General features: G+C 42.2%; 1 protein-coding gene and 1 pseudogene across 1 annotated transcript in view; both read right to left on the bottom strand.

The window, feature by feature from the left end:
- The window catches only part of EIF3A (eukaryotic translation initiation factor 3 subunit A), a 31,520-nt gene extending 21,734 nt beyond the window's left edge, over positions 1–9,786 (bottom strand). Inside the window, exons 1-6 of the mRNA XM_027529404.1 lie at positions 9,551–9,786; positions 3,925–4,115; positions 3,632–3,768; positions 3,080–3,243; positions 1,540–1,739; positions 205–413 (exon numbers count right to left, since the gene is read on the bottom strand). Coding sequence (XP_027385205.1) covers positions 205–413; positions 1,540–1,739; positions 3,080–3,243; positions 3,632–3,768; positions 3,925–4,115; positions 9,551–9,599 — 950 coding nt within the window. The 5' untranslated portion in view covers positions 9,600–9,786. The remainder of the gene's footprint in view (positions 1–204; positions 414–1,539; positions 1,740–3,079; positions 3,244–3,631; positions 3,769–3,924; positions 4,116–9,550) is intronic.
- Positions 9,787–25,239: 15,453 nt separating this feature from the next.
- On the bottom strand, positions 25,240–25,556 carry LOC113884384 (annotated as a pseudogene).
- Positions 25,557–26,228: the final 672 nt, after the last annotated feature.

Here is a 26,228-nt window from a genome sequence, read left to right as displayed (position 1 = left end):
AGTTAACAGTTAGAAGGCGTGCTGCTGGCAACCAGTGGGAAAACCAGGGATGCTGCCAAAGACCCTAAACACACAGTCCCCTGACAAAGAAATAACCAGCCCCAAATGTCAACAGTGCAGCTGAGAACGCTAATCTAACATTATCATGCCATTTACAAGATAGTTCTTTTATATCTCAATACTATCCAACAATAAGATTCTTACCTTTGCATCTCTTCTTGTGTAAGATTCTTTCTCATCTCTCTAGATAAATGGTAAAGACGATGGAGTGTCGATGCATGAAAAAGAGCATTTCCAGATTTCCAAAATACAGTTGAGACTTTGTTATAGTAATTTGCCATCAACTGAGGCTTGGGCGGTTTTTTAGATAAGGAAAATAGCCCATGAATATCTTCCACAGCTTTGAATGCTTCCTAAAATTAGTGGTATAAATTACAGTCATTACATTCTAAACAACAAAACAACAACAAAAATCTATGAAACTTAAAATATATTACACTTAAGAATAAAAATGGCAAATAAAATACCTTCATGTGTGGTTCTTTTTATTCATAATTTAACTATCTGATATATCTCAGAAAACTAACACAATTTCTTAGACTGCCCGTGCCTTTAAAGAGTATCGTACCACTTGGGGGAATATATTTTTAAAGAATCTGGAAGGACATAAAACACAACATAAAGGCTATTTCTGAGTGTTAAGATAATGAATAAATATTTTCTTCCTTTTACTTATCATTTTTTCCATACTAGGCATGTTTTACTTGTCTTCTATTAAAATTTTTTCCTTTAGTTCAGGTATCTTAAGGGTGTACCTGCAGAAAAGGAAAATATGGGAGAGCAGGAGATCACATTTTCATTGGCTGAAAACTACCAATTTTTAGTTTCTTCCTCTGCAATTTCAGTAAGATTTGGTGGGGGAATCAAATATATAAAAATAACTCATGAGAAAATGTCTGCAGAATCCTTAGCGTAAAAAAGTCCATGTGGACAACAAAATGCCCACTACCAAGATCTCTGATGTAGGATCCTCACTGTGCAAGCTTCCCAAGTCTGTGCAGCACTGAGAGATCCAGGGGACAGTCTCGGGCTGCATTTCTCCAACTCTCTGTGGTGAAGGCCAAGTCTGTCTTTGTGATTTCTCAACTGTTGCCATCAGTACTTAATAAATTACTATTAAAATAAGATGGAAAGACCACCTGATTTTTTAAATCCGGGTAAACAGAGACAAAACTACCATGAAATTATTTACAAAATTTTGTAAAGGCATACTCTCTAGGCATTGAGCCACAATTTGAGCCCTGAGGTCTGAAAAAGAGATTAGATGATTTGGCTTGGAATTGACAGCAGGCATCAAGAACCAAAATAACTGAGACTTCTTGTCCCAAACTCTTCCTTCTCCATTAGACAACCTCAAATCTGTTACCTAGCTACTGAAATTAACCAAGAGACACCAAGACGCAGATACTCATTAAGAGAAGAAAAGGTAATATGGGTTATTATTACTACAAAGAAAAGCCAAAATAGTTCACAACATACCTGCCACAATTCCATGCTGATAGCACTGTCCAACTGAACAAGCCTGGTTTCCAAATGCATAGACTGGCTCTCTGGATTATTAAGGTTGATTGCTGTACTTTGGTTATGGTGGCGTTGAATCTGAGACAAATGCATTCTCAAGTTGTCACACAACTTACGGAATTCGGCTTTCCGGGTATATTGGAGGCAGAATTTGAAAGCTATAAGCATAAATTGTAAAATATATTAGGTACTTTCCACCATAAACTTAGTATTTAAACAGGTTCTATTTCATGTATTAAGGTCAGTTATCTTAACAAGATTTACCAAACTCAGCATCAGTTTTAAGAAATGATCAGTTGTAACTCACTTCATGTGCCCTGAGCACCTTTTAGACACAGTCATCAGTCCTGGTCTAAGACTGAAATGGTTCTGAGAGCTAAGGAAGCTATTTAAGTTTAGGTCTAAGAGGGACTCACCTTTCAAACACTTATCACTTCAAACCCTAAAAGAGCAAAAAAATTCTCGTCTGAAATACAATTAACTCTCTTACCTACTTTACTAGAAAACAAAGCTTCTGCGCTAACTGAAACGGAATAATACAAATTGGGGGTCTGTGGTAACCTAATTTCAGTTGTGCAGATGTATAAATGAACTACCTGCTCTATCATTAAAACACATAATTTTCTACTATCATACATGCAATACTAAAATAACTTCTTTGAATGTCCTTTGTCAATCCCTTAAAAAAAGAGTATTTCTATTTCAATAGGCCTGAAACAGAAGGATGCAGTTTAACTACAAGTTAATATTTAACGCAACTGTTATCAAGAGGTCCTAGTTGCCTTGTGTTAAATGCTAGCCATGTGGGCAAAATGAAACAGATTCTAATACTCCTAGTAAGCTATTCTTAGTCACATAATCACTTAAAACTTGAATAAACAAAAACAAATGCCATATTAAAAATGGTGACAAGCTTGTGCCTAAGGCTAAAAGTAAGAAAAAGCCAAGAGCCACTCATGTCATATATAGTTAAAAGGCTGCACTGACAGGAAGATAAGCTGCAACAGTAAGGCAAAAAGACAAGATTAGGAAAACAAACTTAATACAGTTCTCCAGATTAAAAGTGCATGGATACTTTTTACGGTGATCCTGAGTCTTCAATAAGGTTTAGTTCTATATTCAATAACACTCCGGAGCTCAGAAAGACCTTAGAAACCCAGTACATGGTTAAGTAGCTTGCTGAAGAGTATGCTATAGAGTCAAAAGTATTGATAGAATCAAGTTTGCCAGAAAGCAATAGAAAAGTTTATCTTTTCAGTCACTTAGAAAACTCCAAAATGACTTTAAAAGGTGCTTCAGACATCAATGGAAAACACAGAATTACCTTGACTAATGAAACAAATTTCTCATTTAATATCCAAATGAATGCCAATCATCTAAAGAAAGAATTAAAACTATGTAAAGTAAGTACTACAGAGAAAAGGAGATTAACTTTAACAGTTAAACCTTTCGCAAAACCTATGCTTGAGTCAACTTTTCAAAGCAGTTCTTGTTTTACCTTGTTGGGCAATATCATGGTAGAGACGCTCTACTCTAGAATTGTTCCGAAGAAGGTCCAAACACTGTCTGTATGATTCCCATAGGAATTTAACCCATGGAGTTAAAAGTAATCTGTCAGTACGATCCTGAGTGTCTTCACCACTTACAGCACTTAGGAGAACACTACAAAAATATTTAAAAATGTTGAAAACAATTTTAGACATGGTTTCCTACTTTGCCATATGATTATAAAACCAAAACCAACAATGATCATTATAAAATAGTTCAAATTCTATCTACAACTTCAAACATACTGTAAAGCTATCACTTAGTCCAAGTATTTGAATTCTTAATCTGTATTAAAGCCATTTAAATTAGTATACACCCTATCAGATGGTTTAATTTTTCACTTTTATGAACTCTGAACAGTACATGACTTGAAGTTACTGTACATTTAAAATTCCAAAGACAAACATTCTTTCTAATAAACATTTACTTCAAATGGGGACAATGGAGACAAATGTGAAGAAAAACAATGAGAAAGATCTATTTAGCAATTTAGCCCACATACCTCTCAGGAGTTTGAATATTATCCAGATCTTCTATGTCTAAGACCATCTGCTGGGACTCTTCTTTAGCAGCTTCTGTTTTCTCCTCTGCCAATTTCAAATATGCCCTGACAACATCCTCTAGAGATTTGATGTTCACCTAGCCAATAAATAAATAAATAAAACTCGTCTCCCAACAAACCAAAAAATATTTTAAAAGCAAACTTTATGGTATAAAACAGTAAATATGAAAGGTAAATGCCTCCCAAAATGACTAAAAGCACTTACTAAAATATAAAAACCCAGCTGTTCATACCTGTTGACAAATGTTCTTATACTGATATAAGCCTTCTTTAGCCAAATGGCTCTTGCGAAGATCCACACAAAGTTCCAAGTATTTCAACATAATCGGCTCGTGTATCTTTTGCCATGTTCTATGTTTCTTACTTTTCATAACATCATAAAGAACGTCCAGAGCAGGTTGCTTTTTGCCAACTTCAAGAAATTCTGGAACAGTAAATCAGGAGAAAATTAATTATGTATGCTATATAAAAACCTAAATCTTGCTTTTTAACTTGGCTGTTTTAATTTCCCAACCTATTACCATCTCCTTTGAGGTCACAATTTATTTTTGATTTCTAACACTATGCCAAGGTAAAAAAATGAAAAACTGATACTATCTCAAATATGACCTATGCGTAAAACTAGATTTCACTCAATTCCTCTGCACCAATTATATCTAAGTTACTTTATAAAGTTCTAGAGATTCAAGTCATGAGGGTAACAATCTCCCCCTTGAATAGGCAGAAAAAGCAAGTGTAACTTCAGTCACAATGATCTGGCTGATGCATTTCTTGCTAGTTTGTATTAAGACTTAAGGTAGAAAAAACAAATTAGATTGACTATGTTCCTTTTAGATCAATAGACTATGTGGGTCTATTGCAGGGCTCTATTTTATCATTTCTCTACTGACCTGCCTAGGCTTCTGCCAATACCTCACTGTCTTGATTACTGTAGCCTGACAGAAAATCTTGAAGTCAGGTAGTGTGAGTACTCCAACTCTGTTCTTCAGTACTAGCTGGCTATGTAACACCTTTTGTCTTTCCATACAAACTTCAGAATTGCTTGTAGATACCTACAAAATAGCTCACTGGGATCTCACTGAACCTTTATAACAAGTTTGGAAGAACTGACAACAGCATTTAGTCTTCCAATCCATGAGCACAAAGTATCTCTCCACTTATTTATCCCAATCTAAACACGAGAAATAAACTGAGACAAATCCCAGCTAAGAGACAAAATACCTGACAACCAATACTCCTCAAACTGTCAAGGCCACCAACAAATCTAAGAAACTGCCACAACCAAGAGGAGCCTAAGGAGACAACGAAATGTAATGTACCTTGGGTGGGATCCTGAAATACACAGGAGACATTACAGAAAGCTGAGAACAATGTATGGACTTTTCTTAATAATAATGTATCAGCATTGATTCATTAGTTGTAACAAACATACCACACAGATCTAAGATATTTATTAACAGGAGAATCTGTGTGTGGTGTGACCCTCTGTACTATCTTTGCAATAATTCTGTAAATCTCAAACTTCTAAAATTAAAAGTTTATTTTTTAATTGAGAAAAAAATTTTTGAATGTAGAGCAAACAACTGTATACTCTTTTAAAAATTCACTGCCTAAATCTGATGGCATTCTGTATGTAGCAATATTTCAAAATCTGTTCCAACCTCAGATTTTGGGTATACTGCTTGTTTTGAAAAGCAAAAGCTCCTCCATTACATTTCTGACCAAAGTTAAAATTTATCATATTTTTTCTTTTTTTTTTTAAACTTAATACACTTAACAGACTACGGGTGGTTCTTTTCTGGTTATGTTTAACTTAAAACTAAGTACCAAATTTCACACACACAAAAATTTCTCCACTGAAAATTTGACAATAATTTGGCAGAACACTAGTTTACGCTATAAAAAAGTTAAAACACATCTGTTTTTTAAAATCAATGTTCATTTTTCTTAAAAAAAAAAAAAAAAATCGTTGACAATTGTTTTAGGCATTGACCTAACAATGTACAGCATTATCTAAGATATAACTATTCTAGGGCAAACACAGACCAAAACGTCTCCTATCTGAAGGATTTACTTAGTAACTCATTTCTTCTTCCAATCATCACATCTCTCAGGAATGCTGCCTCTGAACATTCCTTCCTCCAGGAAAACTATAAACAATATTTCTATTCTAGTATATTTTTAAAACTTTATACAGGAGAAATCACAAAACACATTGAAGTCAGTATCTTTTAACACAATATCCTAAGTCATCCCATATTATACCAAACCAAACTCCTCACATGCAAATAAATATAAACCCCTCTTCAATACTTCAATAATCTCAATATCATATCTGCCAATATGGGGGCAAGGCCATTCTCACTTGGGTCAATTTTATTACACCCCTCCCAATCAAAGATGTAACACTGAATACAACTAGATACTTTGCTGGAATAAGCCTTTTCTGTTTCAAGGAAAGGACCTACTTATCATCTTCCTGGAGCATGCACACACAGTTATTTTAAAATTTAACAATATATTAGTGTTTTTTCACAACTATTTAACAGAAAAAGCTTCCATCAGCCAAAAATTGGGGAGTAAATGTTTTTACGTTTATCCTTTACATTAAGGGTATCACAGCAGCCCACCAAAATAATTTATTATATCCAATTCCCAATCTTACACTGAGGATTTAAAACCCATACTACTGTATATAAGCACTATCAATATGTTGCAAAATAGGCACCAAGAGTTAAATTTAAGAGCTGGCCCCAGTATGATGTGGTGACAAAATAACAAACTAGCCAAAAATAATTCCCAATCTCTTATTTTTAAATGACTGTGGTAACAATGTCACTTAAAAAAAATAGTAAGTCTTGTTTAGTGATAGAACTGAAAGTACTTTTCATTTCCTCAATAGCTAGTCAAATTAAGATTCCAAATCCAATACTTTCAAATTCCAAAACAATCATCTAATTAGGGGGAAAAAAACAAGTTTTTGAGGCTGTGCGAGAGAAAACTATCACACACTAAAAGCTGTACTGCAATCTTTAAAGAAACGTTCATTTCCAGATTGATATCATCTTAAAAATAAAATCTGGAATTACAAACTATTCCTAGGAGGGTAGGCATTCTTAAAGACACAGTGAGTGATCTATGTATCTACCTATAGTAAAGTTTAGGTCAGCCCTTCAATTTTACTAGGTTATTTGTGTAACAGATCAAGTAGATAAGCTATAATGTTACATAATTTGTGGGCTTAATAACAACTTTATTTTTAAGACACTGGTTGTAGAGTGTAAGTTAAAAGGCCATTATACAGTCAGAAGCAACAGAGCTGGCACTATCATCAATATGAACTGGAAAGGGGGCTTTTTCTGAATGATTCTGGGGTATGCAAATTTCTTGCCGGTAACTGCTGGGACTCATTTTCCAGAATGCTTGTTTTCCAACTGCTTCCAAAACTACTGCTCTGACAAACCATTCTACACCTAAATTAGGATACTCTAATGCTGCTGCTGCTAAGTCACTTCAGTCGTGTCTGACTCTGTACGACCCCACAGACGGCAGCCCACCAGGCTCCTCCATCCATGGGATTTTCCAGGCAAGAGTACTGGAGTGGGGTGCCACTGCCTTCTCCTAGGATACTCTAATGGATGGGATCTAAATGTGATTTGATTTGATATTACAAATGTTATAGATAAATGAGATTATTCCCATTAAAAATAAAATGTGCTCTGATTACCCTACTTATAAAATTTTGTCAACAGTGTCATATGCCATCCACATTCTGCTCATTGATACTAAAACAGGATCTAAGATGAAAGGTACAGAAATTATACTACTTGAAAGGGAAGGCCTCTCTACCATACCAGCACTCATCTAACAGCTTTTTAAAAGGTCTTTTACAAAAACTACACTAACAAATTGAAGACCCCATCCCCATGTCTTTCTCATCTTGCCTACTTGAATTTCTGACATTTTCACAAATTGCTCTTCATGAATCAAATCTATTTCAACTTAGAAATTGTGAAAAAAGATTTAAGATGTTAACATACATTACTTCTAATTTTAAAGTTACTGAAATATTAAGTTCATATAGATTCAAAAGGGAGGAGTGAAGGATACAAGGCTTGAACACATCAATATGTAGTATTTAGGCCATGGAGATTACAGTGCTTCAGCCAATTAACATGGAAAAAAATGTATTGGTAAAGCATTCAAAGGGCTGTAAAACACATCTATAGTAGTAATTTCACCCAAGTCATATGTATACCACAATATGTAATTCTCTTAAGTTTCAAAACATTTAAGAAATAATGCTTTCCCTAAATTTGCTAGTTTATTTTGTAGGATTAAATTTCCATCTCAATCTTATTTTCTTTCCTATAAATTAATCAGCACGTGTAAACTTCCTGCCTGTTCAAACTATTTACATGGAGGATCAGAGTGAGTGATTAGATCAAAGTTGTAGTTTCCATTGTTTTTTGGAACAGTTACTCTATTCCACAGAATGCGGCATTATCCTATTCCACAGACGGTTACTTATCCCCGAAATTGTTAACTTACAGTAAAAATAACAAGCATACGACAAACAGCTCTCTGGCCCTGACAGATTATCAGTGGTATCAACTGTACGCACTGACTGAAACTGACCTTTTCCTAAGAGGATTTTCAAACGAACTAACAAAATAAGCTTCATAAGTATAAAAGGGTTAACAGACACGGTACATCGATCCACAACAGGGGTTAAGACCCAAAACTCGTTTGGCTTGAGGAAACGTGAAAATGAAAGAGCAATGGACGCTCTAACACTTATAAACCCTAAATAATAATCTATTGAAAGACCAGAGAATACATTTGCACCCCCTGTAATGGCAACGTAATAAATGCCTCTTGAACAGATCAGGACACACACAAGTTTTCCCAACAGTGCCGCCGACTCAAGCACACATATGGAAATAATCCCAAGCAGCAGCGCAATAGTGGGGGCGGGGGGAGAGAACCACGATGGATCTTGAAGTTCAGAGACCTTGGTGTTAGGCTTCTAGCTCAACAACTCACTCCCAGAGTGACCTTGGGCAAACCAGTCTTCCTAGGCCTCACTTTCCTAATCTTTGAAACTTCAAGTCCCTCTTATAGTATTAACTCTGTCCCAACTTCCTTGAGACTCGGAGTAGGCTTCGCAACAGCCAATAATCAATGCCGAAAGAAAAAAAAATTTTAAAAATAGGGAACGAGTTAAAGGGGTCCGAGTCCCCGAAGCGAAGAAGAGGGGTCGGAAGGGGAAGTGTCCTGAGCCGGCAAAGCGCGGCGCTGGATTCGGGGGCGCGGAGGCGTCCGCAGGAGGGCCCGGAGGTGGGCCTGCCAAGCCTCCCGGCCCGGCGGGAGGTGGAGCCGAGGTTCTCGCGTGCATTGTCCCCGGGAGGGAGCCATGTTTCCTCCTCCCCGGCACTCCCAGATGGCGGCCGGGGGCGCGGGGCCGAAGCGCACAAGGTCCCGTGGTCTGGAGTGAGGGGGTGCCCAGCAGAGGCGAGGAGAGAGAGGAGCTCGGGCCCGCGTCGGCCTGTCTCCGGAGCCGCGACGCCGCCACCCTGCCCCCCGAGACTCACCGGGAGGCGGCGGGAGGAAGGCGAGCCCCGCAGAGAGACGGTTCCCGGCTCCGCGCCTCCCACCCTCCCCGCTCTACCTCCCATGTCAGTTGGAGCGAGAAGGTATACCATACCCAACCCCCGGCTGGGTCGGCGGCGGGCAGGCTGCAGGGGCCTCCCGTGCAGCCACAGTCGGGCGGCCGCACACCGCGCACCAGGCCCGGGCCCCCTCGACCTCCGAGGCCTCGGGCCGCCCCAGTCCAGCGCGCTCCGATCCCCTCCTCACCGTTGGCGCGCTTGAGGGCATTTTCCGGCCTCTGGAAATAGGCCGGCATCTTGGCGGCAGGCTCAGTTCACCCGGCGTCAGCGAATCCTCGGGGTCCCGGGCCGGGAGAGGAGACGAAGGGGAACCAACGCGAGGCTCCACGCGCCTCGCCAGCAGTCGCCCGCGCCCAGCCGGCCAGAGACGGAAAGGAAGGAGCCACGTGACCCGCCCTGCGCGGCGGCGCCGCCGCCGCTTAGGCCCCGGATGTAGGGGGCGGGCCTCCGGGCGCGCCCCGCCCCTCCCGCGCGCAAGCGCGTTGGCGTCACGGGCGCCGGCTGACGTGGCGGCGGTGCTCGGCTGACGAGCGCTCGGGTTCCACCTCTGGATTCTGCAAGACGTACGTTGGGGAGCAGATTCTCAGGCCCCTAGCTCCTCGAGTGAGAATAGGGTTGAGAAACACGCAGTTTGGGTCATAACTACTGTCTGGCGAGAAAGCGCAGTCTTCCTCTAATAAGATTTATGCGGAGTCCTGCAAAGTTAGAATCAGGTCTCATTCGCCTCAGTTCGGTTCCGTTCAGTCAGCTGAGTCGTGTCCGACTCTTTGCGACCCCATGGACTACAGCACGCCAGGTCTCCCTGTCCATCACCAACTCCCCGGAGCTTGCTCAAACTCATCTCCATCGAGTAGGTGATGCCGTCCAACCATCTCGTCTGTCGTTCCCTTCTCCTCCCGCCTTCAATCTTTCCCAGCATCAGGGTCTTTTCCAATGAGTCAGTTTTTGGCATCAGGTGGCCAAAGTATTGGAGTTTCATTCGCCTAGGGAAGAGAATGATCTGACTTGGAAGTGAAAATTAAGTCGCTCAGTCCTGTCCGACTCTCTGCGACCCCATGAATTGTAGCCGGCCAGGCTTCTCTCCTTGGAATTCTCCAGGCAAGAATACTGACTTGGCTGAGTTAAAATACCGAATTTAAAAAATAAATAAATAAATAAAATAAAATACCGAATTTATTCGCTTATCACAAATGCAGAGAATATATAATTAGGCCAAGGATTTTCACCTCTAGTGGAGACCTGTCACATGACGGACTAGCATGGGGAGGAGAGTTGCAATAAGTAACTAAACAACTACGCAGGCTTTTTTCACATCTAGATAAAATTCTAAAGTTGGTGACACAGAGAGTACCTGGGCCCTCAGAAAGGGCTCGTTTTGAGCCAAGACCTCAAGGTTGGGGATATACTGGAGACAGCAGTCTGGCGTGGGGAGAAAAGACATGCAGCAGACCAGACCCTCAAAATATTTGAAAATACATGGGAGTGTCGTCGCCTTTATGTTGAGCATATACTGCACACAAACCTAAGAAAAGTGTTAATGAAAAAATTCTGTAACAGGCCCTTCGCTACAGGTCTTCTATTTTTGATGAACAACTTTAATGTTCAAACATTATACCTAGAACTTGAAAGCCATTTAAACTTAATCTAATTATTCAAAATGAGTTCTAGGACTTGCCAGGCAGTGGTCCAACGGTTAAGACTACGCACTTCCACTGCCAGGGCATGGGTTCCATCCCTGGTCAGGGAAACAGAAAATCCTGCATGCCCTGCAGCTTGACCAAAAAAAATAAGTTCAGAAGAAAAATTCAGAAAGCAGCAGTGGAATAAATTGTTGCAAATTTATTACACATTTTGTAATAATGAGAGGTAAAGAATCTGCCTACAATAGAGGAGACCACCTGTAATGCAGGAGATGTGGGTTTGATTCCTGGGTGGAGAAGACCACCTGGAGAAGGAAATAGCAAATCATTCCAGGATTCTTGCCTGAGAAATCCCATGGACAGAGGAATCTGGCAGGCTGCAGTCCATGGGGTCACAAGAGTCGGACACAGAATTAGTGACTAAACTCACCACCACAATAATAGATGGGATGTGTAAATTAATGACAGTACCGCATTAATGAATGAGAAAACTACAGTATATACACACAAAAAGCATTTCCCCCTCATTCCTTCTGTCTCAGCAGAGGTTTTTCTATTTAAGTTTATCACTAGAAAGAATATTTGGGAAATGCAGACATAGACAAAAAATAAATCACGAATTCTAAAAAAAAAAAAAATTCTTTACTTTAAAATTCATTTCAGAGAATTCTTCTTCCAAATGATTAGATCACCCTGAGCTTACACCTCAAAAAATAAGAGCAGAGTTGAGCAGTAGTTATTAAAAAGCCATGGGAACTGTTTTATAGGACAAGATCAAGAGACTTATTTGTGTATACAATAATTAAGTCAAAATTAAAGAGCTAAACATAAGAGCAAATATAGCTTTTAAATGCTATAGATAGAAAACTTTTTCAGTAGACCAGAAAGGTATATAACAGAATAAAATAAAAAGAAACCTGGCCTAAGTATCAAAAAAGCTTTCCAACTTTCTTAGCTTTCCATTATCATATCTCAAAGAAAATGGTAAAATTATTATTGATTATTGCTCATTATTTGGTAGACCTGAAACAAAAATACTGGAAAATTGGGAGGTAAAATGAAATCCAGTGTTTCTACATCTTCATCCTTTTCTCTTTGAAGTTATTTTAAAAGTTCAACCCTTTGCACCCACACCTGTGGAGTTCTGCATCCTCAGATTCAACTAGACATGCATCAGAAATATTCAGAAGGGAATTCCCTGAAGGTCCAATGGGTAGGACTCCGCACTTTCACTGCTGAGAGTCCAGGTTCAATTGCTGGCTGGGGAACTAAGATCCCACAAGTCACGTGGCACAGCCAAAAAAAATAAAATGCCTTAAAAGAGCAACAGATAGAAAATATTTGGGGAAAAAGTTCCAGAAATTTCAAAAAGCCTAATTTGAATTTGTTACTGGCAACTATTTACATAGGTTTACACCGCATTATGGAGAAGGCAATGGCACCCTACTCCAGTACTCTTGCCTGGAAAATCCCATGGAGGGAGGAGCCTGGTGGGCTGCAGTCCATAGAGTCGCAAAGAGTCAGACACGACTAAAGCAACTTAGCACTCACACTGCATTGAGAGTTATAAGTAATCTAGAGATTATTTAAATTATATAGGAGGATGTGATAGGGTTACCTGCAAATACTATGCCATAAGACTTGAGTATTGCACATTTTGATATGTGGTGGGAACTGGAACCAATCCCCTGTAGATACCAAGGGAAGACTGCATTTGAAGCATTTGGTAATATATCAACACCAAATGGGGCTTCCCTGGTGGCTCAGTGGTAAAGAATCTGCCTGCAATGCTGGAGACCCCGGTTCAATCCTTGGGTCTAGAAGATTCCCTGGAGGGGGGCACGGCAAACCAATCCAGTACTCTTGCCTGGAGAATCCCATGGACAGAGGGGCCTGGTGGACTGCAGTCCATAGGGTCACACAGAGTCGAATATGACTGAAGCAACTAAGTAGCAGCAGCAGCAATACCAAAGGACCGTGTAAGTGCATGAAAAGTATTTAGAGCCTGTTACCATATTTTTGAATGAGTAAAGGTATAATGTCAATTTCTAGGATAAATTTACCTATTAAACTCAACTAACAGGTATTCAATACCAGCTAACAGCCATAACGTGAGATGCTGGGGATAAAAATAAGCACGATGCCTCCTTTCATAGAGATGATGATTCACTGGTGAAAATAGACTAGTACACAAAGAGGGACAAGATGGGATCTATTATGGGCCTGGAGAAAAGCATAATTACTTGCTGTTGATTAATGCTCACTTAGTGGAAAACAAGCAACCTGAATAATGCTAAAAGCCACTCAGGAAGTGGCAAAAGGATGTAATCAGGCTGATGAAGGTTTTTTCCCCCTAATCAAGCTACGTTTATACTGTATATAACTGGATACTTTCTCTAATACAGTGTTTTGTAGGATTTTTCTGACTTGAGTGGAATAAATAAGGTTCTCAAAAAAAAAAAAACAAAACAGTTGTTAAGGGTTCAACTGAAGTACTACATTATACATATTTGCAACATAATACTTCACAGCTTTAAAACAAGTATCATGTTTCACAGTTTACTGAAATACTTTCACATTTATTGTTTACAAGAATGCTATAATGAAGGTATTTGTACTGATGAACATAATAAATTTCAGAGTTAAACTAAGGTTCATGTTTATACGTTCATTCAATAAACCATAATCAACAAACCATTACTATGTGCCAGACTCGAAAGGCAGGCACTCCATAGGTAGGTATGCAGCAGTGAGCAGGACAGATTTGGTTCCTGCCTTCTCAGACTTTGCAGTCTAGAGAAAGGAAAACTCTGAACACTCATCAGAAGCTCCATGGAGGGAATTCCCTGGTGATCCAGTGATTAGGACACCATGCTTTCAGTGCTCAGGGCCCAGGTTCAATCCCTGTTCAGGGAACCAAGATCCTGTAAGATGTACCAGGCAGCCCAAAAAAAAAAGCCACATGGAGACGGAGAATCCACTCCAGACCAGGCCGCCATTGTCTCTCTAGACCCATCTCTCACGTCTCTCTGTGTCTTTCAGTGCCTGAAACAGTTCTCTCCCGCCTCCAACCCAGGGCATGCCGTCACTTCACTTGGAAATTTACCACCACCCATTCCTTACTCTGGCAACAACAACCTATTTCTCCTTCATACTAAATGTCACTTCTGCCAGGATTCTTCCCTGGTTCCCAAATTAATTTAGATGCCAAGGCATTGAGCACCAATAACATCCTCTCTTAGCGCTGACCATCAGATCAGATCAGATCAGATCAGTCGCTCAGTCGTGTCCGACTCTTTGCAACCCCATGAATAGCAGCACGCCAGGCCTCCCTGTCCATCACCAACTCCCGGAGTTCACTGAGACTCACGTCCATTGAGTCGGTGATGCCATCCAGCCATCTCATCCTCTGTCGTCCCCTTCTCCTCTTGCCCCCAATCCCTCCCAGCATCAGAGTCTTTTCCAATGAGTCAACTCTTCGCATGAGGTGGCCAAAGTACTGGAGTTTCAGCTTTAGCATCATTCCTTCCAAAGAAATCCCAGGGCTGATCTCCTTCAGAATGGACTGGTTGGATCTCCTTGCAGTCCAAGGGACTCTCAAGAGTCTTCTCCAACACCACAGTTCAAAAGCATCAATTCTTCGGTGCTCAGCCTTCTTCATAGTCCAACTCTCACATCCATACGTGACCACAGGAAAAACCATAGCCTTGACTAGATGGACCTTTGTTGGCAAAGTAATGTCTCTGCTTTTGAATATGCTGTCTAGGTTGGTCATAACTTTCCTTCCAAGGAGTAAGCGTCTTTTAATTTCATGGCTGCAGTCACCATCTGTAGTGATCTTGGAGCCCAGAAAAATAAAGTCTGACACTGTTTCCACTGTTTCCCCATCTATTTCCCATGAAGTGATGGGACTGGATGCCATGATCTTTGTTTTCTGAATGTTGAGCTTTAAGCCAACTTTTTCACTCTCCACTTTCACTTTCATCAAGAGGCTTTTTAGTTCCTCTTCACTTTCTGCCATAAGGGTGGTGTCATCTGCATATCTGAGGTTATTGATATTTCTCCCAGCAATCTTGATTCCAGCTTGTGTTTCTTCCAGTCCAGCGTTTCTCATGATGTACTCTGCATATAAGTTAAATAAACAGGGTGACAATATACAGCCTTGACGAACTCCTTTTCCTATTTGGAACCAGTCTGTTGTTCCATGTCCAGGTCTAACTGTTGCTTTCTGACCTGCATACAAATTTCTCAAGAGGCAGATCAGGTGGTCTGGTATTCCCATCTCTTTCAGAATTTTCCACAGTTTATTGTGATCCACACAGTCAAAGGCTTTGGCATAGTCAATAAAGCAGAAATAGATGCTTTTCTGGAACTCTCTTGCTTTTTCCATGATCCAGCGGATGTTGGCAATTTGATCTCTGGTTCCTCTGCCTTTTCTAAAACCAGCTTGAATATCTGGAAGTTCACGGTTCACATATTGCTGAAGACTGGCTTGGAGAATTTTGAGCATTACTAGCATGTGAGATGAGTGCAATTGTGTGGTAGTTTGAGCATTCTTTGGCATTGCCTTTCTTTGGGATTGGAATGAAAACTGACCTTTTCCAGTCCTGTGGCCACTGCTGAGTTTTCCAAATTTGCTGGCATATTGAGTGCAGCACTTTCACAGCATCATCTTTCAGAATTTGGAATAGCTCAACTGGAATTCCATCACCTCCACTAGCTTTGTTCGTAGTGATGCTTTCTAAGGCCCACTTGACTTCACATTCCAGGATGTCTGGCTCTAGGTGAGTGATCACACCATCGTGATTATCTGGGTCGTGAAGATCTTTTTTGTACAGTTCATACATCAGTGTAATTACTTGCAGACTGTAAGCTCTGAGAGGGGAATGACCATATTCGTGTTGTTCACCACTGTATCCCCAATGCCTGGCAGAGCATAAGGCAGACAAGATGCTCTCAAAAGATGCTGGAGAGAGAAATGAATAAATCTTTATGTAAATACATAAAATACATTTTCCTACAATACTATGGGGCAGTAACAAGTTTAAAGGCCAATGTATGTCATGTTTCACTCATAGAGCATCTACCTATCTACACAGAGCATTCACTATCCCTAAGCCTCACACGCAAATATTAAAGGAGAAACAATAATGTTCTTCACCCGAAGGTCCTAATTGCACTGATTCCGAACCTCCAACTGTGCCCAAGTTCATTCATGATTTTCTGAGGTCAGTGTTCAAAGATACCACGCCTTCCTGCACATATATATCCCTCTCCCCTCACCACCATCATTACCTAACACCTGCTAATACTTCAAGCCTCAACCCAAAGTCTTTCTCTGCAAAGCCTCTTCTGCCAGCTGTGGCTGACCTCACTGCCCCTTTGCCATGGTCTTTGCTCAGGCCACCGTTAGCTACATCACTCAGGCCAGTCATGAGCACTCTGCTGCTTCTGCAACTCTGACAAGGGGTGGCTGTGTTTCTCCGTCAAACCACTGGCACCTGGAGGTGAATCTGTGACCAACTAGCTCAACCCACTAACTCCTTCCATTCCAGAGCATGCCTTCTCTATCTCCTCCTCTCTCTCTCTCCCCTTAAATTCTCACTTCTGATGCTCACATCATCAGTCTAGGCCATGTTTGATTCCTCCACACTGTGGTCCTTTCTCTTCAGTCATCTACCAATCCCAGGTCACACCCCCTCATTCCTTGGCTGTTAGTTCTGGTTCCCTGTCAGTCTCTCCAACACCACCATTGTAATGACTGGTGGGCTCTATACCCAAGTAATTGATCCTGGAAGATATCCTGGCCACCTGCCCTTCACCACTGTGTCCTCTGCCTGACCTCAGCCACTCACACACCTGGTGATACCCTAGAGTCTAGACCAAGAGTCAGCACTCTTTCTATAAAGGGCCTGCTGCTTCGGGTAGTAATTATTTTAGGTTTTGTGGGCCATGAAATACCTTCAATTCTTGGAGCAACTGTTTTTGTAAAAGGATAATAGTCTTTTTTTTTTTAATGTGAAAAACCATTCTTATCTCAAGGCTGTATAAAAGCAGGCTGCAGGCCCAGATTTAACCTGCAAGGCCATGGTATGCTGACCTCTATCCAGATCTTGTCACACTATCTCAGTTCCCAAATCTAGATTTCAAGCATCTTACTTTCTGACCACCCCCTGCTGTGGTTAATTCTATCAGATCCCAACTGGAACAACCCTGCTGCTTGACTGGGATTTATTTGCAATCCATTCATCCAGTGTACCTCTTTTCTCTGCTCTCATCCCCTATGTCCTCTGTTTCCTCCAGATCCAACTTTTTCCTTCTTTTTTATTTATTTTGGCTGCACCTGGTCTCAGCTACAGCTACAGCACATGGGGTCCTCAATTTTCAGTGCAGCATGCAGGATCCCTAGTTGCAGCATGTGGGATCCAGTGCCCTGACCAGGGATCAAACCCAGACCCCCTGCATTGAGCACGGAGTTTTAGCCCTTGGACCACCATGGATGTCCCTCCAGGCCCAAGATGGAGTCCATCATTTAGTTATTGTCTGCTCAGTTCTCTATTTTACCCCAAACCCTGGCCAATCCAACCCTCCACCTACTCCTGCCTGCAGCCTCATATGACTGGAGACCAAGGCACAGCCAAGTCGAGAAGTCTCACTTCAAATTCAAGCCTCAACAAGAGCCATGCCGCTGCTCACCCATCCTACTGCGCTTCTCTCGGCCTTGCTGTCACTCTCCTAGCTGACCAGTTCATACGTTTTCCTCTCTCTAACCTCCAGGCCCTCCTTTCTCTACTTTCCACCGATGGCTGAGAGAAAATACAGGAGAAATTAGAGAAGTTTGGCACTGTGCCACCTGCTGCCTACTTTCATCTATGCTCAGATTCTCTGCCTTTCCTCCTATTACCATTCATTGACGCTCCTATCTAGGATCAGCCCCTACCTACCAATGCGTTGGATTCCATCTCCTCTCATACACAGAGATGATTGCTGTATCTTCCCTGAAACACTTTCTCCACTTGACTTCCAGGATCCTCCTTTCCTGATTTTCTTCTCACCTCTCTGTCTGTTCCTCGTCCCTCTGACTTCTAAGGTTGAAAAGTCCCGGAGGTCAGTTCCTGGACCTTGTTCCTCCTCTAACTGCCTTCATCTCTTGGTTCTAGCTCATGGTTCTAGATGCTTTTGTTGTAAGCATCTTTGCCGCAAGCATTTTTGCCCCAAATATTTTTGCCTCATGGCTAATTGGCCATAGGCAATTTTGCTGTAAAAGATAAAACAATAGGAGAAAAAAGCTAAAAGAACAAAAAGTAAAGGAGAGACATTACCTGGTAGCTCGATAAAGACATCAATAATGTCACTGACTAGAAGAAATGCTAATGCATTTCAACTCATTGAAACCAAACTGTCAAACCCCAAACTGTCAACCGGTTAGTATATCCTTCATGGCAAAATTGTCTTATGGCCAATTTGCAGCGAAAATGCTTGCAGCAAAGACGCTGACAGCAAAGACACACGAAATACTAGCTCATAGCTTTACAAATCACATCTGTGCTGTCAAGTTACAAAACTGTATCACCAGCACTTGACCTCTTTTCCTGAAAGCCCAGCTCACACCCAGATGTCTATTTGACGCATCCATTAAATGTCTGACACGCAACGTACACCCAGCCTGCCCAAAACCAGATGCCAGGTCTCTCTGGCTCCATCCTGCTCTTCTTCTCACCATCCCCCAGAGAATAATTACAACCCTGTTTTTCTGGTTGCCTAAGCCACAAAAATATTAAAGACATCCTTGACTCTGCTTTTCTCTGTCATATCCCCACGTCCAGTCAGCCCATCAACAAATTCCACATACACCACTTTCACAGCTATCCAGTGATTTTTCTGAGTCACCATCACTTCCCAGCTGGAGTGTACGATAACCAGCTAGCTTGTCTTTCTCTTTTCACCTGGCTTCCTCCCTGTTTTTCTCCACATAGCAAGGAGGAGGATCCTTTTCAAAACAAAAGTGAGGTGATCGAGTCAGTCTTGATCAGCATCAAGACCCTCTTGTGGCCCCAGATCTCTCTGTGAAAGTCAGTCCTTATAATGACCTGCAAGACCCAACACAGCCCCTTCTCTTGCCTAGTCCCGCTCACATCATGCCAATGTCACCTTTTCAGCGATGTCTTCTCTCACCTCTTTAATAATAACCTCCCTTCTTTCTATATTTCTTAGTACCCTTCTAGCCTTTCATTCGGAGAAGGCAATGGCACCCCACTCCAGTACTCTTGCCTGGAAAATCCCATGGACGGAGGAGCCTGGTAGGCTGCAGTCCATGAGGTCACTAAGAGTCGGATACGACTGAAGCGACTTAGCAGCAGCAGCAGCCTTTCATTTCCTCCAGAACATTTATTTATCACCATTTGACCCCTGATATATTTTATGAGTTTATTTCTTTACTGTCTGCCCCTCTAAAAGGTAAGATTTTTGTTTATTTGCTTGTTTGACTGTGCCATGTGGCCTGTGGGACTTTTAGTTCCCTGACAAGGGATCAATTCCAGGTCTTTAGCAGTGAGAGCAAGGAGTCTAAACCACTGGACCATCAGGGAATTTCCTAGAATATAAGCTTGATGAGGGGAGGGATTTATGTGTGTTTTGTCCAACTGCTGTCTCTGTAGCACCGGTAGCAGTACCTCACGCAGAGTAAACACTCAGTAAGTCAAAGTCATTTGAATAAATGAGAGTTAAAGCAAGCCTTCTATATTATAATTGCCCACCTGCAGGTTTCTCTTGTGTCACCCTGGAAGTCCCTTGAAGGCAGTGACTGGGACCGTTCATCTTTGTATCTGGACGGTGCCTGGCTCATGGTCACACCCAGAAAGTGTTTGGTGTGTATTTCAGAGCGCATCAGCGGCACCGATGCTTTATGAAAATAAACTAGGTCCAAAACCTCACAGCCTGGCGTTCCTCACCTTGAAAATGTCCAGCTGGGGTTGGGAAGCCTATAAGCAGTGGTGTGCTCAGGGCACACGTGGAGTGCACTGTGCTTATGCCAGGCAGTTCTCACCTCACTGAAAGTTTGGGTTCTGCAAATTTAAAGCAGGAACTTGAAATGCAGATTCAGTCGAGTATATTTTTTAGCAGAAACATATCCTGGTGATATATTATTACTGATTGGGAAACATGCATCTTATACTCAGGAGTGTCTTCAGTTAACATTCTACTTGCCTTGGGGCTTCCCTGGTGGCTCAGTGGTAAAGAACTCACCTGCCAGTCAATGCAGGAGACACAAGTTTGATCCCTGGTCCAGGAAGATCCCACAGGCCGAGGAGCAACTAAGTCCGTGCTCCACAACTGTTGAGCCTGTGCGCCAGAGCCTGTGTGGCCCAGAGCCCATGCTCCACAAGAGAAGCCACCACAATGGGAAGCCCGCATGCAGAAACAGAGTAGCCCCCGCTTTCTGTGACTAGAGAAAAGCCCTTACAGCAGCGAAGGCCCAGCACAGCCAAAAATTTTAAAAATTAATTAATTTAAAAAGAATTTTTAAAAAAGATAGTGCTTGCCTGTAGAAGAAAGCTGAAGGGAGAAACAAGGGCTTGTTTATGGGACATGGAATACATGTTCACACAGGCCAAGGTTGGCATGCCATGGAGCCCAGCTACTGCTGGGGAACTTGGGAGATTATGCTCAAAGCTACACAAACCAACTACAGCCAAGGAAGCAGAATGAGTAAGACACTGTGCAAAGTGGTTTTGGGTGTGGTTTAAAACAAGGCTTCTCTGTGAAGCGTGTTAAACATGATTAGAAGGAACCCTGGAACGTGTAGACTTTCATCTTGGGTTTGTGGATGTTAGATTATCTTCACATGGACCTTTTCATCGTATTATCTTCTCAAGGAGCAGCTAAAACAGTTCCTCCACAGAGAGCCCTTTCCTAATAGACCAGCCCATTTTAATTCTCCGCAGAGCATTCAGCACTAACGGGGAGTTTTCTCTGTTTCCTTGGTTACTATCTGTCTTACTACGCTACATAGTAAGCTTCAAGAGGTCAAGTTTGTCTTGTTCACCATTGTATCTCCAACTCCTAGAACTAGGCCTGGCACAGGGCAGGCATTCCATAAATATGAGATGTGTGAATAAATTAAAGAATGGAGGCTGTGGTAGACAAGACTTGTAAGATGTGGTTTACACACCCTGTTTAATGCCTAAGACTATAAATGTGATGGGGTATTAGGGCTGAGCTTCCCTGGTGACTCAGATGGTAAAGAATCTGCCTGCAATACAAGAGACCCGGGTTTGATACCTGGGTTGGGAAGATCCCCTGGAGAAGGGAATGGCTACCCACTCCAGTATTCTTGCCGGAAGAATCCTATGGACGAAGGAGCCTGGGGGGGTACAGTCCATGGGTTCATAAAGAGTCAGACTGAGCAACTTACATTTTCACTTTTTTTTTAAGGTTATATTATGTGTCACAACTGACTTTAAGAAGGGGAGGTTGGGACTTCCCTGGTGGCCCAGTGGATAGGACTCTGCTTCCACTGCAGGGGGCCCAGACTTGATCTCTGATTGAGGAAATATCCTGCATGCTACGTGGTGTGGCCAAAGAAAAAGAGGGGGCGGGTTCATTATTTGGGTGGGTGTAACGATTCACATGAGCCCTTTAAATCTGGGTCTTGAAGTCAGAGGCAGAGAAGGGAAGAGATTCAAAGCATGAGAGTATCTGGAGGGAGCTACACGAAGAAAGACTGTGGCAGGGAGTGGAGGGCAGTCTAGAAGCTGAGAGCATCTCCCAGGCAAAAGTCACCCCGTGAATAGGGGCCTCAGTCTGCGAGGAACTGAATTCTGTCAACAACTTGGATGAGCTTGGAAGACAATTCTTCCCCGAAGCCTCCAGAAAGGAAGGCAGCCTGGCCATCAAGTCCCTGAACAGAGAGCTGTCACACAGACCTACAGAACCAGGAGCTAAGCAGTGGGCATTGCTTTAAGCTGCTGTTTGTGGTTACCTGTGACACAGCAAGAGAAAACAAATCCAGAGACCTTAACAGTTTTCTCCACAGTAACTCACAGAAGAAAAAAGACTAAAACACTCTGGAGTCTGCTTTACAGGAGGTGAAAACCGAGGTACCAGCTCAATGGAGGAAAAGGGCAAGACTATAATTAAGGTGTCCCTACAAATTCAGACAGAGCCAAAGCCTCGTAAGAGCTGAGACTCTCTGAGACCGTGAACATGTTTCTGTACTCCACATTGGTGTTTTTAGTAGAAGTATGTTTCATTTCCTAGGGAACCAGGATTATAAATACATCTCAGTTCTTCCTATGAACACATCAGATTTGGAGTCAACTGTTGCTTAAAACCCCCACTTTGCCATTTGACTTGACATTGAGCAGGTAATCTCTCTGAGTCTTGGATTTATCAGCTCTGAAATATGGATGATGAGGTTGTTGTGAGGTTGAGTAAGATACTACATGTATGGTTCTCAGCAGCACCCCCGACACAAACTCTCTAGAAAACATTTCCACACATATGCATACGAGATGGGTAAACTAATCAGTACTTGAAATATTCACAGCCTCTTTCTGCTTTATTTTCTAGATACTTTATTTGGTATGTGGAGTAACCAATCAACCAATCGTGAGGACAACTGGAGAAATAGGGTAGGAGATTCAAGGAAAGGGATGAGATGAGAGACAGAGGGAGTGGGAAAGGGGGTGGGAAACCAGGTTAAGGAGAGTGAAAAGGAAAGAATAGAAAAATGAAAATAATGGAAAAAGTTATTTGTAAGGAAGAGTAGAAAGAGATGTGAGAACCCGTGCCAGATGAATGAGAGAGAGTTTCCCAAAATACAAGTCAGTGCCAACACAAATACATGACTGAATAACTAAATAGATGCAAGTGAATAGAGAGGTTTCCCGAGGAGAATTCTACATAATTTATATAGATACTTTGCCCTCAAGAGAGTGGAGCATAACCCTCCACTCTTGAGGTGTGGGCCGTGCATAGTGACTTCTATCCAAAGAGAACAGCATAGAGAAGGGGGAGAGGGGGTGACTTTACAACAAACACACCCTCAGCGGGGTGAACGAGGTTTCTTATGATGTGATGAGACCTGCACTTGACCTCTGTGGTCTTCCTCCCCCTAAATGCATAACCCAGTCTTATCATGAAAAAAACATCAGACAACCCCTAACCAAAGGGCAGTTTCCTCCTCAAAACTGTTAAGGTGATCAAAAACAAGGAAAGTAGAGGCAAGAGAACCCGAAGGACACATGTTGACTAAATAGCTTATCCTCACTAGAAACCCGAAACAAAAAGAATTAGGTAAAACTTATGGAAATCTGGGTTAAATATGGACTTCAGTTACTAACGTATCCACATTGGTTCCTTTGTAGTTCATTTTTTAGGTATGACAAATTTACTATTGTGATATAAGATGTTAATAATAGGAGAAATCAGGTGAGGAATATACAGTAATCTGGGGCTTCCCCGGTGGCTCAGTGGTAAAGAAGCCACCTATAATGCAGGAGACCTGGATTCAATCTCTGGGTCGGGAAGATCCCCTGGAGGAGGGCAAGGCAACCCACCCCAGCACTCTTGCTTGGAGAATCCCAGGGACAGAGGAGCCTGGTGGGCTACAGTCCGTGAGGTCCCAAAAAGTCGGGCAAGACTGAGCAAGCACACTGGCATGCACACATATATTAACCTCAGTATTACTGGTGCAACTTTTCTGGAAATTGAAAACTGTTCTAAAACAAAACATTTATCCCAGGTTTCAGCACCAAAAATATTTTTTAATTAAAAATTATAAAATAAAATGTTTAAAAAATATGAGCAGAAATACATTTTAAGATGTATCACTGTAGGTAATAAATCTGTGGTCTTTAATGTTCTTTGAAAAATGCAAATAAAGATCAGAATTCATTTTAACTGCATTTTCCTTACTGAACTGTTTCTTTTAATGCGACACAGCTCTTGGGGCCTAGGTTCTGCTCAGTTTCCAATATAAGCATCCTGAAACCCTGGAGAGTACAAGAACGACCTCCTCTTGGCGATGTTCTGGAAGCCTCTAATAGGCTGGAAGCAAGTTAACCATCAAGACGGTGTCAGGGTAGTTGACCGAACCCCCTTCCAGAGGTGACTTTCCAGTCCCCAGGCAGGCCTGGAATGCCTTAAAAGAGCTGCCGCCCCGCCAAAGAAGTTCTTGGCTGACATGGTGCCTAATCGCTGCTTAAATCCAATTATTGAAACAGATGAAAAGAAGTGCCACACTTGGCACACAGGGACCCGGGCATTGGAACATTTGTGGAAAACACTGGGTCCCTTATCCACATGCTCAGACACTTTGGGCATTTTCCAAACCCATATCGATGCCAATGACTTCTTACTCTTTTCCTGAGGAGCAAGGGATAAGCAGGCTGTGCGAACCAGACGCAGCAGGCCAGAGACCGCCATCCTTAGAGAAGCCTGCTGAGAAGCTTAGGCCTGGGGCTGGTGTCTGGGAAGTCGGATTTGCGGGTTGCTCCTACCATTCCCAGAATTGATAAGAACGACTGTCTGCGCCTGAATTATTCATACACGACGTGGGGTTCATGTTGAACACCTGTTTCCTTGTGAGAGCCTAGAATTTTGGTATGCGTTGGGCAGGAAGTGCCTCTGTGACCAGCCCTCAATAAGAACTGCGCGTCTCTAATGAGCTTCCCCGATGGACATTTCACATGTCTGTCACTATGCGTCACTGGAGAAGCCAAGTGCATCCTACATGACTCCACTAGGAGATGATTCTTGGAAGCCTGGACCTGGCCTCCTCCAACTGTCACCCCCATGCCTTTCCCCTTTGCTGTCTGGCTTGTATCCTCCAGCTATAATAAATTACAGCCATGAGTACAGCTATGTGCTGAATCCCATGAGCCCCCACACGCTATTGAACCTGGGGTGGTCTTGGAGATGCTCTCCACGTCGGGGTGCCATCATTAGTTTATTATAAAGGAGAGACGTGGAAATTATTTACATGATGAAATATTTCAGTGGAATGGGCAGATGCCAATTCAATAGTGATTTATTTCAGTCTACAGGCTTCCCAGGTGGCACTAGTGATAAAGAATCCATCTGCCAATGCAGGAGGCATAAGAGACACGGGTTCAATCCCCAGGTTGGGAAGATCCCCTGGAGGAGGGCATGGCAACCCACTCCAGTATTCTTGCCGGGAGAATCCCATGGACAGAGGAACCTGGTGGACCGTGGTCCAAAGGGTCGCAGAGAGTCAGACGTGACTTAGCACCCACTTTTAAAGAATGTCACCACCTCTAAATGAAAAACAATCTTTGTCGACTAGAAATACTTTGGTGCCCCCATATTCTGGGAGAAGAAATTTATCTCCAACTTTCTTGGTAACTGATTGAATCTCTCTACCCCTTCCCTTAGAACCCAATCCAGCAACTACTACTGTTGCTTCCAATACTTTTCCTTGCAGTTTTTTTTGGAAGCATAATGCCACCACTGGTTAGTTTCTGCTGCACTCCTTTTAACTAATACTTGGACAAAGAAGGAAAGAAACTTCCTGAATGCCTGTCCTGCCATGACTCCAGCCACCATAGTTTAGTTCATTCTCTCCACAAGGCTACTCTTATCTATAACATTAGCATCAAGATTTTTCTTGGTCCAACCCTTATTAAGACAAACACAGAGGAAAATAAGATTAGCCCCATTTGATCACTAAGAAAACAAGCCCAGAGAAGATTGATTAAACAGCTATGAGGGGGCAGAACTAGGATTAGAACTCAAGTTTGTGTTGCCACACCCAGCAGTCAGTTTTATCACCAAAAGTTGGGGTGCCTCTCCTCTCTCCACCCTCTGCTTCTTCCCCTTGACTCTGGAGAACCTGTCTGGCAGGTCTGGCCACACCAGGAAGTAAAAGGGGAGGGAGAAAATTCCAATCACACTTTGCAGAGACAACCTCTGCACTCCCTAGCCTGTCCCCCTTCCCTCCCGGTATATACCACCATCTCCTTCCAGTCCTTTGGTTCAGTATCTACTGGTCATCATCTCATCCTCATTTATTTTCTGAATGCCTCCAGAATGTGCCAGAGACTAAGGTGACACCAATGGGCCTTGGCCACAGGGGATTGTCCCTAACTCACTTGTAGAGGAAGTACTTAAGGTGCCCACAGCACAGCCACCTGAACAGGGCAAGGAAAGGTTGTGCTCTCATCCTGCCCCACCTCTGAGGCTTTTTTCTCTTTCCACAAATTT

Source organism: Bos indicus x Bos taurus, chromosome 26 (genome assembly GCF_003369695.1).
Source record: "Bos indicus x Bos taurus breed Angus x Brahman F1 hybrid chromosome 26, Bos_hybrid_MaternalHap_v2.0, whole genome shotgun sequence".
Lineage (NCBI taxonomy): Eukaryota > Metazoa > Chordata > Mammalia > Artiodactyla > Bovidae > Bos > Bos indicus x Bos taurus.
The sequence above is the reverse complement of the archived record's forward strand: the minus strand, read 5'-3'. Positions and strand labels throughout refer to the sequence as shown.